This window comes from Orycteropus afer, unplaced genomic scaffold, assembly GCF_000298275.1.
Source record: "Orycteropus afer afer isolate SDZICR_OR568_19922 unplaced genomic scaffold, OryAfe1.0 scaffold00010, whole genome shotgun sequence".
Taxonomy (NCBI): Eukaryota; Metazoa; Chordata; class Mammalia; order Tubulidentata; family Orycteropodidae; genus Orycteropus; species Orycteropus afer.
The window spans coordinates 13,023,503-13,040,059 of record NW_006921597.1 but is presented as its reverse complement, the minus strand read 5'-3'; the positions used below and the strand labels follow the sequence as shown (position 1 = coordinate 13,040,059).

The following is a 16,557-nucleotide window of genomic DNA, read 5'->3' as shown; positions in this document are numbered from 1 at the left end:
GATGCTGCTCATTGGTCCAGTTGTGAGGATTTTTGTTTTCTTTATGTTGAGATGTAATCCATACTGCAGACTGTATTCTTCAACCTTCATCAGTAGGTGCTTTAAGTCATTCTCACTTTCAGCAAGCAGTGCACATTTTAGTAACATCATTTATCCTCATCAGGCAGAGAATATTTTACCCTCATTCAGTGTTACTTTTCCCATCACCAAAAATAATAAGTGTTTACTATCTAGAGAATGAATCCCTCTCCTCCAATACACACATCCCTGGTAACCATTAATGAACATTAGTTTCTGTTGATGTCATTTCATAAAAGTAAGAACATATAATATTTGTTTGTGTTTGACTTATTTTGCTTAACATAATGTCTTCCAGATTCATCCGTGTTCCAAGTTGTTTCAGAAATTCATCAATACTGAGTAGTATTCCATTGTATGAATGTACCACATTTTAATCACATTTTACTTATCCATTCATCTGTTGATGGGCATTGAGATTGTTTTCATCTTTGTGCTATTGTGAATAGTGCTGCAATTAACATAGAATTGTTCATATCACTTCTATTAGATTTCTAGGGTATATACTTAGGACTGAAATTGCTGGTCATATGGCAGCTCTACCTCTAGTTTTTGAGAAACTGCTAGACTGTTTTCCAAATGGCTCTACCGCTTTGCATTCCCACCAGCAGTGGAGGAGAATTCCAATTTCTCTTTCCTGCAACATGTTTTTTGGTTTTTCAATCTTAGCCATCCTAGTGGGAGTGAACTGTTATCTCATTGTGATTTTGATTTCCATCTCCCAAATAGCTAATGGAAGAAGTCATGGTGGTGCAGTGGTTATAGAGCTCAGCTGCTAACCAAAAGTGTAAGGTTTGAACCTACCAGCCCCTCGACAGGAGAAAGATGTGACCATCTACTTTCATTAAGATTCACAGCCTTGGGAACTCTATGGGGCAGTTGTACTCTGTTCTGTAGGGCTGCTATGAGTCAAAATTGACTCAACAGCAATAGGTATGGCTAATGGCTAAAGAATGAGCCCTGATAGTGCAGTGATTAAGTGCTTGACTGCTGTGGTAGTTATGTTTGTGTGTCAATTTGGCTGGTCCTGGTTGAGTGGCTGGGCAGCTGGTGGTAGTTATTTTTCATGATAAGAGTGGCAATCAACTCCATGGCGGGATCTACCACAAGCAGCCGAGTAGCTGCCTTTGGGTATGTGGTCTGCTTCCCATATATAAGCAGCAGCTTTGGGAATGGTCTCTAACTTATGGCACGCTTGGACCCTGCATGTAGCCGTGTCGTTTAGCAGCCTGGCATGCTCTGCCGACCTTGGGACTTACAATGGACTTAAATGAATGGTCTGCTACGTGGTTTGGTAACATTGGGATAGTGTCTTTTTACATGTCAACCTTGGGCTTGGCAGCTTCAGCAGCCAGCAGCTGTCTGAGTGAAGAAATGCCTCTAGCTTCAGTGGGCCGGGAGCTGGAGGCAGAGGTGAAGCCCAAGGCTGAGGGGCTTTCACCCAGCCCCAAGAGCTTGGCACTTTGAACTGGATTTAAAGCCTCCAAATTGTAAGAATAAACTCCTGTTTGTCAAGGCCATCCCATTTGTGGTATATATTCCTGTCAGAGTGGGCACTACATAACCAGAACAGCTGCTAACCCACCAGCCACTGCACAGAAGATGTGGCAGTCTGGTTCTGTAAAGATTGTTGTTGTTAGGTGCCATTGAGTCAATTCTGACTCATAGCAACCCTATGTACAACAGAACAAAACACTGCCCAGTCCTGCACCAGCCTCACAGTCTTTGCTATACCTGAGCCCATTGTTGCAGCCACTGTGTCAATCCATCTCATTGAGGACCTCCCCTGTTTTGCTGACCCTCCTCTTTACTAAGCATGATATCCTTCTCCAGGGAATGGTCCCTTCTGACAACATGCCCAAAGTCGGTGAGATGAAGTCTGGGCATTCTCACCTCCAAGGAGCATTCCGGCTGCACTTCTTTGAGGACAGATTTGTTAGTTCTTCTGGCAGTCTATGGTGCTTTCAGTATTCTTTGCCAACACCACAACTCAAAAGCATCAACTCTTCTTCAGTCTTCCTTATTCATTGTCCAGCTTTCACATGCGTATGAGGCTATTGATAATACCATGGCTTGGGTTAAGTGCACCTTAGTCTTCAAAGAGAGGTCTTTGCTCTCTGGCACTTGAAAGAGGTCTTTTGCAGCAGATTTGCCCAGTGCAATACGATGCTGATTTCTTGATTGCTGCTTCCATTAGTGTTGATTGTGGAACAAAGTAATATGAACTCTTTGACAACTTCAGTCTTTTCTCTATTTATCATGGTGCTGCCTATTGGTCCAATTGTGAGGATTTTTGTTTTCTTTATGTTGAGATGTAATTCATACTGCAGACTGTAGTCTTTAATCTTCATCAATAAGTGCTTCAAGTCATCTTCACTTTAACAAGCAAAGTTGTGTCATCTGCCTATCTCATATTGTTAATGAGTCTTCCTCCAAGCGTGATGTTGCATTCTTCTTCATATAGTCCAGCTTCTCAGATTATTTGTTCAGCATACAGATTGAATTGGTATGCTGAAAGAATACAACCCTGATTCACTTCTTTCCTGATTTAAACCATGCAGTATCCCCTTGTTCTGTTTGAATGCCAGCCTCTTGGCCTATGTACAGGTTCCTCATGAGTACAATTAAGTGTTCTGAATTTCCCATTCTTTGAAATGTTATCCACAAATTGTTATGATCCACACAGTCAAATGCTTTTGCATAGTCAATAAAGCACAAGTAAATATTTTTCTTGTATTCTTTGCTTTCAGCCAAGATCCATGTGACATCAGCAATGATATTCCTTGTTCCACATCCTCTTCTGAATCCAGCTTGCATTTCTGGAAGTTCTCTGTCAATATGCTGTTGCAACTGTTTTTGAATTATCTTCAACAAGATTTTACTTGTATGTGATATTAATGATATTGTTTGATAATTTCCACAATAATTTCTATTGGATCGCCTTTCTTTGGAATGTGTACAAATATGGATTTCTTCCAGTCAGTTGGCCTGGTAGCTATCTTCCAAATTTCTTGGCATAGATGAGTAAGTGCCTCCAGTGCAGCATCCAGTTGTTGAAACATCTCAGTGAGTATTCTCTCAATTCATGGAGCCTTGTTTTTTTGTCAATTTCTTCAGTGCAGATTGAACTTCTTCCTTCAATACCATTTGAGTCTGATTGTATGCTACCTCCTGAAATAGTTGAACACTGACAGATTCTTTTTGGTACAGTGACTCTGTATATTCCTCCTTCCATTTTCTTTTGATTTTTCCTGCATCATTCAATATTTTGCCTATAGACTCTTTCAATATTGCAAATCAAGGCCTGAATTTTCTTCAGTTCTTTCAGCTTGAGAAATGCTGAGCATGTTCTTCCCTTTTGGTTTTCTAACTCCAGAACTTGTATCATAATATTATGATATTATTATATTATTTATTATATAATATTATTTCATCAGGAGTTCTGGTGGTGTAGTGCCTAAGGCATTTGACTGCTAACCAGAAGGCTGGCAGTTCAAACCCACCAGCCACTCCTTGGACGGAAGGTTGGGCAATCTACTTCCATAGTAATACCGCCTTGGAAACCCAAGGAGGGGTCGCTATGAGTTGGATCTGACTCGACGGCAGTGTTTGGTTTTGGTTTGGCATTATTTCATCATAATAATATGACTTTAACTTCTCAAACTGCTTTTTGAAATCTTCTGTTCAGCTCTTTTATCTTGGATACGCTATAGGGCAGTTCTACTCTGTCCTATAGGGCTGCTATGAGTCAGAGTCCATTCCATGGCAATGGGTTGTTTTGTTTTTAATGGCTAATAATGTTGAACATCTTTTCATATGCTTGTTGTCCATTTGTACATTTTCTTTGATGAATCATCTATCAATTCCTTTGCCCAATTTTTGATTGGGCTGTCTTTGTGTTGCTAAGTTGTAGGAGTTCTTTGTATAGTCTAGATATTAAAGACTTACTGATACACAGTTCCCAAAATTTTTCATCCAGTCTGTTCTGGTTACCTGGTGTCACTCTGACAAGAATAAACCACAAATGGGATGGCCTTAACAAATAGGAGTTTATTCTCTCACAGTTTGGAGGCTTTAAGTCCAAGTTCAAAGTGCCAGGCTCTAGGGGCTGTGTGAAAACCCCTCAACCTTGGGCTTCAGCTCTGCCTCTTGTTCCCGGCCCACTGAAGCTGGAGGCATCTCTTCACTCAGGCAGCTACTGGCTGCTGAGGCTAACAAGCCCAAGGTCAACAAATAAAATGGCAAGTCCTTATGTTACCAAACCAATGGGAGGCCATTAATTCAAGTCCATTGTAAGTCCTAAGGTTAGCAAGAGCATGGCAGGCTGCTAAACAATGACATGGCTACATGCAGGGTTCAAGTGTGCCATATGCTGGAGACCATTCCCAAAGCTGTTTCTTATATACAAGAAGCAGACCAAATACCCAAAGGCAGCTACTCAGCTTCTCATAGTAGATTCCACCATGGAGTTGATTACCAGTCTCATCATGAGGAATACTACATCCAGGTGCCCAGCCACTCAGCCAGGCCCAGCCAAGTTGACACACAAACTTAACCACCACAATTCCACCCCTTGTCAAATTGCCACCTGTACAGATCTTCATTGGGTGGTATCTGTACAGATCACTTCATCGGGTGAGTCTAGTCCCCTAGTTTCTGAGTGACAACCACACCCCCTTGGCCTGACGGGCCCTGTTCCTCCCCCTCTTGGGCACGGTAGCCTGCCCCCTCACTCTTGGGCAGTGGCTGTGGCTCTATCCCACTGGCTCACATGAACAAGCAGCCCCACACTCTGGAACCAAGTTGGTGAAGGTCTGGCTCTTTGAAACCTAGGGGGCTGTGGTGGTTCCACTCCCAAAGGACATGGTCCTACCCTTAAGGCTGAGGCAGCTCTGCTCCCCATTTCCTTGGTCTCTCCACTTCTGCCGATTAATGACGAAGGCAACCCACTCCACAGGAAAACTTCCTGCCCAGAAAGCACTCGGCTTTCTTGCTTCGTGGGCCGGCCAACCTGCCACTTCATTTCATGCCGGTCTCTTCTACCGATTAATGCCTGAAGGCATCCCTCTCTGCTGGAGACCATTCCCAAAGCTGTTTCTTATATACAGGAAGCAGACCACATACCCAAAGCAGCTATTCAGCTGCTCCCAGTAGATTCCACCATGGAGTTGATTATCAGTCTCATCATGGGGAATACTACTCCAGCTGCCCACCCACTCAACCAGGCCTAGCCAAGTTGACACACAAACTTAACCACCAAACAGTCTGTAGGTTCTTTTCACTTTCTTATTAAAGTCCTTTGTTGAACCGAAGTTTTTAATTTTGCTAAAGTCTAATTTATCTATTATGTCTTTTGCTGCTTGAGTTTTTCATGTAGTATCCAAGAATCATTGTGAAAACTGGGTCCTAACACAATACCTTTATGTTTCTTCTAAGAATTTTATAGTTTTAGTTCTTACATTTCTGTCCTTGCTGTATTTTGAGCTAATTTCCTTATAGGCTGTGAGGTATAAGTCCAGCTTCATTCTTTTGCATGTGGAGAGACTATTCTTTCCTCATTGCATGAACTTCTCATCCTTGTCAAAAATCAATTCACTGTAGATGTATGAGTTCTTTTCTGGACCCTCAGTTCTGTTCCATTAGTCTGTGTTTATTCTTATACCAGTACCAGGCTGTTATGATTACTATAGCTTTGTAGTATGTTTTAAAATCAGGGAATAGGAGTCTTCTTGCTTTCTTCTTCTTCTTCAAGGTTTCTTTGGCTATTTGTGACCCCTTGCATTTCCATGTAAATTTGAGGTCTGGTATACTCAGTCTCAAGATACTGCAGTGTACATGAAGCTAGATGCCTGATGTTTTACGGTCAAGAAGAGACTAAAACAGGGACCTGATATGGGTAGGAGGGGAAAGAAAAGAGAAAGAGGAGGGTGCTGGACTCTGACATTTATCATTTGATTTAAATTGCACTTGCTGAGGCTTGATACAAATGTATAGGCAGAAAAATTTTGTTTCAGAATCCACAAAGGGTATGGCGGAGGCGTCTTCTGACCTCCTCTAACTTCACAAGGTGGAGAGAGGATCACCATCAGCAACATAAGCCCAAGGCTGATTCCTATGAGGTAGAAGTCAGATATGCCACCACCCTCTAACCTTTTTGCCAGTTCTGACAACTATCTCTCCCAGGGTGCTCTCTACTTCTCTGCTGGGTTTGGTAATTTGTTGCAATGGCCACATAGAACTCACAGACAATATTCATGATTATAGAGTTTATTGTAGAAGTAACAGGTTACAATTTAGGTTCAAGATACAATTGTTCAATCAGGACAGCTTCCCATGCCCATAGTCATGCCTCTCTTTGGCCCTTGGCCACTTGTCCTGGCCTCTTCTCTCCTTGAGTAAGTGTTACAGAACTCCTTTAACTATGCCTCTGCTGCCACCATCTCTCTGCCATCTCACTGCTATTTTAGTGCCGGGATCTCGGGTCCAAGGACACACTCCACTGCTGGTTCTTCTGCCTTGATGGCAGTGAGATCCCCTTTTCCTGCCTCTCATTTTAAGCCTAGTGGGATGGCAAACTGACCAATCCTTATGTTATGGCTCCATACACCTTATTTCTGTAGTCTCACCACCACCCCCAAGAGACCATGTACCCTATTACATTATTAACAGGTATCTAATCCCCTTGGTGGGCCACAAGCACCTTACATTTACATAATTCCTCCTTTCATCTGGTGAGAGTCACAAAGACCATAGCTAGAAGTGCCATACAAATTCACTGCAACACACATAAACAGAATAGCAGTAGTCAAATGGAAAATAGTGGTTTACCCAAGAGGTCACCTACTACAAAACTCACCAGCTTGAGTTTACAGTAATGTAAAAGACAAAGGGCTATATCAAGGGTCTTAATTGGTAGCAAAAAGGCTTATTTCTACTAAAAGGAATCTTGAAATCTCATTACTGGTTTAAAAATCTTTGTGATTTATCCAGATATAGAAGAAATAAACATAACTTGAAAAAGTAAAAAAATATATACCACCTTTTTACTTCTCTATGTTTAGAGCAGCCAGATAGATGAATAGCCAAAGGGAGGGGAAATGGTTAATTTTGTTAAACGTTAGCCAAAATTGTTAATACCTCTTCTCAAAAACAGATGTAGCAATGCTTTTGTTCTTTACAGTCAGGTCAGTAGTCTGGTTTTTGAACTTATGGATGAAGGAGTCTCTATCCAATGACTGTTTACTAATCTCAGATTATTAAGGATTGTTTTGAGATATACAGATCTTAGACACCATCTGCTTTGCTACCAGTCCCTTAGTTAAGCTAAGGACAGGGAAATGTATTCCCTCTATTAACTACTCAAGAGTCACAGAGCTCTCTGATTTGCTGGAGACCCTGGAAAAAGCACAAACTATGCAAGAACTAATAAACACTGTCAGACAGAGTTAAACGTCTATGAGTTTAAAGTCTGTCTACAACTGGCAGTAATTATCAGGACTGCAACAGAATTTAAATTATTCAATTTGAATTAGAGCAAAAAATCTAAAACCAAAATTCCAAACTCTCTGCCACCAAGTCGGTCCTGACTCAGCGATCCCTCCTTGGGTTTCCCAGGCAGGTAATATCTCTACGGAAGTAGATTGCTCAATCTTCCTTCCGAGGAGTGGCTGGTGGGTATGAACCGGCAGCTTTCTGGTTAGCAGTCAAATGCCTTAGGCACTACGCCACCAGAGCTCCTAAAATTAGAGTAGAGGTTGACAAACTTTTTCTGTGAAGGGCCAGATAGCAAATCTTTTAGGCTTTATAAGCCTTACAGTATCTGCTGCAACTATCAGCCCTGCCGTTGTAGTATGAAAGTAGCTGTAAACATTATGTAAACGAGTGAGTGTAGCTGTGTTCCAATATAACTTTATTTACAAAAACAAGCAGCAGACCAGATCTAGCCTATGCACCTTATCTGCATCCTGTTCTAAGAGTAATGAATCTAAAACTAATGTACACCAGACTCACCTGGTTAAAAAGGTAGGCCCATTTTATTGGACCTATCGAGCCTGGTGGATTTCCAGAGACTATTGGCCTGAGTTACTCTTCAAACCTTAACTCAAAACTATCCCCTGAAATTAACTTTAAACTGAAATAAAAAAGTAAAGATGCTCACACTTGAGTATTGCATTCTTTAAAAAAAAAAAAAAAAAAATTATCTGTATGTTCTGGTTACCTAGTACCACTCTGACAAGAATATACCACAAATGGGATGGTCTTAGCAAACAGGAGTTTAGTCTTTTAGTTTGGAGGCTTTAAGTCCAAGTTCAAAGTACCAGGCTCTAGGGGCTGGGTGAAAGCTCCTTAACCATGGGGTCCAGCTCTGCCTCCTGCTCCCAGCCCATTGGAGCTAGAGGCGTTTCTTCAGTCAGACAGCTGCCGGCTGCTGAGGCTGAGAAGCCCTAAGGTTGACAAGTAAAAAGGCACAGTCCGGATATTACCAAACCACATGGCAGGCCATTAATTTAAGTCCATTGTAAAACTCAAGGTCTGCAGAGCATAGCAGGCTGCTGAGCAACGACACAGCTACATGCAAGCTCCAAGCGTGCCATAGGCTAGAGACCATTCCCAAGGCTTCTCCTTATATACAGGAAGCAGACCACATCCCAAAGGCAGCTGCTTGTGGTAGATCTTACCATGGAGTTGATTGCCAGTCTCATCATGGGGAATAACTACCACCAACTGCCCAGCCACTCAACCAGGCCCAGCCAAGTTGACACACAAGCATAACTACCACACTATATAAGACCAGGGAGCTCTGATAACATAGTGCCTAAGGCACTTGACTGCTAATCAGAAGACTGGTGATTCAAACCCACCAGCCACTCCTCAGAAGGAAGATGGGGCAGTCTACTTCCATAGTGATACTGCCTTAGAAACCCAAGGAGGGGTCGCTACTGAGTCGGGTCCGACTCGACGGCACATAACAACAACAATATAAGACCAAATGGACAACTATTTTAAAGTATAGAGGAGAAGGTTGAGGGTCAGGGAGTTTAAGTCAATGGGAGTGAAACAACTAGAACAGAAATAACTAGAATGTTGACACAATGTGAGCAATGTAACTGATGTCACTGATCGTTATATTGAATAGGGAAGGTTTTGCTGCATATAATATATTCACAAAAAATAAATATGTAAAAAGAAAAATATCGATCCCTTTGCCTACTGTAATCACCCACCCCTAAAGAATCAGAATTTCTAGGGATGGGGCCTAGGAATCAATAATTTAATAGGATCAAAAGTGGTCTGTGCACCACATTCTGTAAAACACTGTGGAATACAACTAGCTTCATCTAAGTTGGCCCTACGTGGGCTGGCACTTCCTGCATTTGTAGCAATAAAAATGCAGTGACTGTTTTATCTTTCTTTGAACTTTCTAGTAGAAAGACACAAACAAACTGCTCTTTTTTGCCTTCTAACCTCTAAAATGCATAAAATAAATCTGCTCAGGTGACATTTTAGGTATGAATTTGAAAGAAAAATCTTCAATTTAAAATAATAAGATTTTCACACCAGACATTTCCCTGAAATCCTTTAGAATGAAAAATTAGTAGATCAAATCCTTACCAAAGGACAGAACTAAATCTGAAGGAATAGTTTTCCCATGTTCCTCTTTTCTCCAAAATATCTTCAGCAAAGAATTGCCCTGTTGCCTGGAATTCTACTGGTAACAAGTTATTATTTGGTGTCTTGAAGTCTTTACTTCAATAGGACTTATTAAAACTCATATAAAAACAGAAAGTGTAAACTCTGTAGGCCTCTGGGACCTGCTCCCAACTTTAACAATCAGTAGAAAATAAATTCTGTACAAATGAAGAAAGTGATTAAAAAAAAAAAAAAAAACTTGTTTCTTTGTTTTAATTGCCAGAAATCAATCACCAGATCAGTCAAAGAGGAAGTGATGTTCAAGCTGAGGAATAGCTCCATCTCTTCAGCTCTCCAGATTTTCCTAGGAAGAACAGTGAAAATCCAATAGTCAAAGGGATAGTCTTCAGGAACTTCCTAAAGAAACCAGAGAATGATTTGTAGGTACCAAAATCAACCAAACTCACTGCCATTGGGTCAGCTCCAACTCATTGCAACCCCTCCTTGGGTTTCTGAGATGGTATCTCTACAGAAGTAGATTGCCCAGTCTTCCTTCTCTTGGTTTGAACTGCCAGCCTTCTGGTTAACAGTCAAATGTCTTAGGCACTACGCCCAGATCTGCAGGTACCCCCAAGGAAATGCTGCACTTACTAAGGCTTCTGCTGATGCTGGAAATGGAGGGGAATGCTCCTGCCCAGGGTCTATGACAATGAATGTTCTAGTGATTACTAAGACATGGGCTTAGAATACCTCCTATATCACTACAGCAGGTAAGACCAGTTGATTTTTGTTATATAATATTAAGATGATTCTGAAATTCCTCAACATATACTCAAAGTTATTAGGGAGTATAGTGAAGCTAGGCTGAGATTAGAACCCCATTACCAACATAGTTTATAAATGATTATGTGTGAAATGTTGGAGATTAGCTTTACAAAGTCAGCAGTGAATGTTTTAAGCAGCATGACACCGAAGTCCAACCCTCTCCACCAAGCTGAGACTGTTTCCCTTTTAACATGGTGTAATGGATTGAAGTGTATCCCATAAAAATATGTGTCAACTTGGCTAGGCCATGATTCCCCGTATCTGATGTAATTATCCTCCATTTTGTGTAATGAGGCAAGTTTAGGGTGGAGTATGTCCCAAGTCACAACCTTACAAGAGGGCATGACTCAAATCACAACCTTGCTGAACCCATATCCTTGTTTAAGTCACATCTTTTCTTTTACAAGAGATAAAAGGAGTGAGAAGCAAAGAGGAGTGGGACCTCACTACTACCAAGAGAGAAGAGCTGAGAGCAAAGTGCATCCTTTGCACCTGGGATCTCTGTACTGAGAACCTCCTAGACTCAGGGGAAGACTAACACCAAGACACACAGAGATCTCCAAGGAGCATTAGGCTCACAGATGTTGAAAGGAAAGAAGGTCCTTCCCCCAGAGCAGACAGACAGAGAGCCTTCCCCTGGAGCTGGTACCCTGAATTTGGACTTCCAGCTTCCTAAACTATGAGAACAAATTCCTCTTTGTTAAAACTATCCATTTGTGGTATTTCTGTTACAGCAGCACTAGATAATTTAGATGCATGGCAGAAAATCCTGGCATATTTAACAAAGTAAGGAAGCCAGTTATCCTGCTTATTTTCTGACTTACAAAAAAGTTCATGAATTGGAGCTGTAGGTATTAGTACAAAAATAATGCAAATGCCTAGGAAAGCCAGGGGCCCCAACATACTTACCCAACCTCCCTGGCCCTGGATGAACTCCCGGATGGCATTGTTCCCATTGATCATATTTGCCACAGGGACGGCCACCTGTCTTGCCATTTCTGGAGCTATATGGGCCACACACTCAAGAAGTTTAACTGACACTGCCAAAAAGGCTCTCTCAAAAGCTAAGCTGGAATCCTGAGCACACCAGGTCGTACTCAGAGATTTCACTATGTCCTTCAGTATAGCTTCTGCCTGTGGAGAGACCAAGATATATCAGTGGAGAATCATTCATAAAGTGCAGGATGCTGCAGGTGCAGGAATCCAGTAAAGCAAGTGTTTCTGAAAGAGTAGAAAATGTACCACAGGTGGTATATAAATTAATCTTAGTAGGTTGATGGATAAACTTCTCATTTTAATATTTTTAACTTATTATTTTACTAAAAACTTGTTATATTTACTTATATTTTTATATTATACCTTATTTTAATGGGTACTGGAAAAATACATAAGTAGCCTATTAAACCTATGATGTCAGATTATCATTGCTTAGGATGAACAAAATGATTGAAAGAAAAATATTAAGTACAATACTAGTGATAGTTGCACACTATCATTATGATTCATTATGATGAACTTATTCATTACAATGGAAGTAACATCACTGAATTACAAAATATGTTCAAGTGGAAAATGTTTCATTATATATAATTTTACCATAATAAAAAATACTAACAACATGATAGTACCACTGGGCAAACTGTGAAGGTATTGTTTGAATGACTCAAATCTGGGAAACTCAAAAGGAAAAAATACGTTAGCTTTTCCTCTTCCTTTTCCCTTCACAAATAATATAGTCCAGAATCCATTAGGTGGGACTGAGCAAGCTCTACTGGGGACTCACATTGGTCAGAGCAGGGTGTCAAAACCCAAACAAGCAAAGAAGGGCATCCACATGGGAGGGTACATACCACTTGGTTTCTAAAAAATTGTCCATTAAAAGAAACCAGGGGTTCCTTGAGAAATGGCTGATTCCAGCTCTGGGGCATGGAAAGTACAAGATCTTAAGGAAGTACTCAAAGAATAATAAAGACAAGTAAAAAATACATTTCTGTGATGCTCCTACCAAAGGTACAGATCATAAATCTATCCATGAGGAAACATCAAACAAACCTAAGTTAAGGGACATTATACAAAATAATTAGTCCATAATCTTCAAGTGTCGAGGTTGTGAAAATCAAGGAAACACTGAGAAAATATTACACATTGAAAGAGACTAAGATCTCTTTAGTCTAGACAACTAAAATGCAATGGCCTGGCAAAGAGAAATAAGTAATTAGATCAGTAAGTGTTAGTGCTAGGATTTGAACCCAGACTGATTCTAGTACCACTCTGAACTATTATGACTCATTCCCCCTACTGAATACAGCTTGGGTGTGTGCCTACTCTGCATTCAGGCAACGCTAGACCTATTATACTAATTTCTTGTCATGGGCCTGTCCTAGATTAGCCAATGACTGAATCTACTTTCTTTCCCCTGATTTTAAAAAAACCTTGAAACGATCTCAAACTCAGAAAAGCTGCAAGTGAAGTACAAAGAATTTTCTCTCCTGAATCATTTGAGAGTAAATAGAGAACATGATGTTCCATCACCCCCTGTAATGTATATTTCTTACAAACAAAGATATTATTTTATATAACCACCAAAACCAGGAAGTTAGCACAGGATTATTATCATCTAGGCCTCAGATCCTTTCCAAGTGTTGCCAATTATCCAATAATGACACTTATAGCAAAAAGATCCAGCTGCTTTGTAGAAGTAAGACAGGGTGATCTACTGCTGTAAAGATTTACAGCTTCAGAAACCTGATGGGGGTCACTATGAGTTGGAATTGACTCGATTGAAGTGAGTTTGGTTTTGGTTTTGGTTTTGGTTTATCATTAATATTAGTTGGCAATCTCTCCTAGAACAGTATCATATAGTCTTTATCTCCAATACAAAGTTCAAGTGCTAATGTCACTACCCAGCATTGTTATGGATTGAATTATGCCCTTAAAAATATGTGTTGTAAATCCTAACCTCTATGCCTATCTTTAGGAGCTCTGGTAGCATAGTGCCTAAGGCACTTGACTGCTAACCAGAAGGCTGAAAGTTCAAACCCACCAGCCACTCCTCGGAAAGAAGGTTGGGCAATTCACTTCCGTAGTGATACCGCCTCAGAAACCCAAGGAGGGGTCGCTATGAGTCGGATCTGACTCGATGGCAGTGTGTTTGGTTTTGGTTTAGTTTATGCCTGTCTTTAAGGAGTTCTGATGGTGCAGTGCCTAAGGCATTTAACTGCTAACCAGAAGGTTGGTGGTTCAAACCCACTAGCCACTTCATGGAAGGAAGATGGGGCAATCTACTTCCATAAAGATTTACCACCTTGGAAACCCAACAGGGGTCTCTATGAGTCAGATTTGACTCAATGGCAGTGGGTTTGGTTTTTGGTTTCTATGCCTGTCATTATAAACCCATTTGGAAATGAGTTATTTGTTATGTTAATGAGGCAGGATTAGTGTAGGATGTATCTTTAGTCAATCTCTTTTGAGATGTAAAAAAAGATTAAACAGGTGAACAGAGACAGAGAGAGAGAGAGAGAGAGAGAGAGAGAGATGGAGTGAGATAGGTGCCCAGAAACATAGAGATCTCCAGGGAACAAAAGCCGAAGCTGAAGAGACAAGGACTTTCATCCAGAGCTGACAGAGAGAAAGTATTCCCCTGGAGTCTGAGCTTTGAATCAACTCAATGTTAGTGGGTAGGAAGCTGTGAGAAAATTAATTTCTGTTTATTAAAGCCATCCACTTGTGGTATTTCTGTTATAGCCGCACTAGATAACTAAGAAAAGCATTCCAATGAAAAGCCAGATAAGGCTTGTTATTGTTATGGAAGGTTGAAGTGGAAGGCAGAAGGAACCTCTCATTGAAAACTGCAGAATTTTAACAGACTAGCAGGTATGAGTAAAGTAGACATTAATCATAGTGACTTAACTTGCTATTTTTCCCTCCCTTTGCTTTCTTTCAAGTAAATAGAATAGCCAACCTCTTTATGGATGCTGAGTTCTATTTTCAATTATGTATTCTTCTAAGCATAACCCTCTCTCACGGCTGGTTTCAGCTAAGAACCGTAACCTATGAAGCAAGACGACCATAGGAAGAGGAACACTGAGTCCGGAGTAACCAGGCAAGAAAAGAACAAAGACATTTCTGGCAGTCCAAGGGATTTTCAACCCCCTCCCCATCTCCCTATATAATCATGTGACATATATAATGAATATATATAATGAAGTGACAGCCACTTTAGAGAAGTGATTCTGTCTATCTCCTAGGGTATCATACTCAATAAATCCTTTTGCTCTCCCGCTCTCATCTTGTGTTGTGATCACAACACTTCACAACAGGGGATAAGGATCTTGTTGTTCCTACAGCAGTTGTTATGTGCCATCAGTCCATCTGACTCATAGTGACTCTATAGGACAGAGTAGAAGTACCCTATAGGGTTTCCTATGAGAGCAGATCACCAGGTCTTTTATCCTGTGGAGTGGCTGGTATGTTCAAACCCCCTACTTTATCCTTAGCAGCCACGCATTTAACCACTGCACCACCAGAGCTCCTTAGATCATGCTTAGTGGACTGCTATAAGGGCTTATCCTTCATTGCATTCGATTTATCAATTGCCTATTCTTCTTGAATATAATTTCACTGCTTCAGTGCTAGACCCCAGAGGCAAAAAGATGCTCACCCTCAACAAACTGGGCTCCTGTGCAGAAAAAGTACTAAAACAAATGTGTAAAAGATACTTTGCCAAGAATAAAATGCTATAGATATGCTCTGTGCCACAAAGCACAAAGCTGATGAAAAACAAGTGCAGATAACTTGGAGGTGGGTCAGCCTGTGCCACAAGCCTTTCACCTCAATCTCACTTAAGTTTTAACTAATTCTTGAAGAATTGGCAATTGGTGAATTCCAGCTGTATCTACTTTGATGAATATATGCCCTAATCTTTCACAAAATTCAGTATATATTCACAGTAATATAGGAATAGTAGAAAAAGGGAGCCGGAAATAGAAAAGAGTAGCAAACAATAAAAAGGAGTGGGAACTTGACCTGTCCCTGCGTGGTTTCTGCAATGACGCTTTTGGCATAAGCCTCCAATTCTCCATTGAACTGGTCACCCAACATCCGAAGGCGACCAGCAATGATGGCCACGTCAAAAGAGCAAGGCTCTCCTAGGACAGAGGGAACACAATCACACTGTCACAATCTTTGAAAGAATGGCTGTTGTTGTTGTTGTTGTTGTTATGTGCCGTCGAGTCAGACCTGACTCATAGCGACCCCTCCTTGGGTTTCTGAGGCAGTATGGAAGTAGATTGCCCCATCTTCCTTCCGAGGAGTGACTGGTGGGTTTGAACCCCCAGTCTTCTGGTTAGCAGTCCAGTGTCTTAGGCACTATGCTATCAGAGCTCCCTGAAAGAATGGCTAGTACCAGGAAAATGCACATTGGGGAACGTTCTCTAGACTTTTAAACAATTTTGGCATTGTTCCCTACCAAGACAACTTCAATGTCCTGTGGGCACCAATATGGTGAGGGAATCTCTCCCCCTTCCTTGAAGACTCCAGGTGTTGCTGAAAGCTCAGACTTTGCCTTTTGAAACTTAAGAGAAAAATAAGGAAAACATACTCAGATTATCTTGCTGACATGTAACCACCACCTCAAGCCAGGAATCTTACCTGAATCTGGTTCATCCGAACATAGCCCCCGATCGGAAACCTGCAATGTTGTGCCTAAGAAGTCTGTGAGCAGAGTGTCCACAATGCATTTCGTTTGTTCCTCAAAACTTTGAGGGGTCTTCATTTCAGCTGTCAAGTTTTGGTTTTTCCACAAAACAAGCAGTGTTCAGCTCAGCAAGTCCCAGAAACACTGGTAAACCAGCAGATGTGTCTACTTATGTCAAGTTTCCTAATGGCACATGTAGTCCTGGAGCCTTTCCCACCAGCTTTCTTCAAATATCTGCTCAGAAAGGTGAGACTTCGCTGTGGGCTCACCCATGCACAGAACTGAGGACTTTTTAAAGACACGCTTGGGTCCCTTACCTCAGAACCACA

At 41.1% G+C, this 16,557-nt stretch overlaps 1 protein-coding gene across 1 annotated transcript; it reads right to left on the bottom strand.

Annotated features, from left to right (window-relative positions):
- Positions 1-10,054: 10,054 nt before the first annotated feature.
- Positions 10,055-16,306, bottom strand: BCL2L15 (BCL2 like 15). The gene is made up of 4 exons (XM_007949010.1): positions 16,183-16,306; positions 15,559-15,680; positions 11,443-11,667; positions 10,055-10,072 (listed from the first exon to the last, which is right to left on the bottom strand). The coding sequence occupies exons 1-4, from the start codon at positions 16,304-16,306 to the stop codon at positions 10,055-10,057; spliced, it is 489 nt and encodes a 162-aa protein (XP_007947201.1).
- Between the last annotated feature and the right edge of the window lie 251 nt (positions 16,307-16,557).

What these genes read in the sequence shown, in the direction of transcription:
- BCL2L15 (XM_007949010.1), bottom strand. Translation starts at nt 16,306, where the DNA reads ATGAAGACCCCTCAAAGTTTTGAGGAACAAACGAAATGCATTGTGGAC. An exon ending in TTCGGATGAACCAGATTCAG is followed by an intron (nt 15,681 to 16,182) that starts GTAAGATTCCTG and finishes CCTCTGTCCTAG; the next exon opens with GAGAGCCTTGCTCTTTTGAC. An exon ending in CAGAAACCACGCAGGGACAG is followed by an intron (nt 11,668 to 15,558) that starts GTCAAGTTCCCA and finishes GTCTCTCCACAG; the next exon opens with GCAGAAGCTATACTGAAGGA.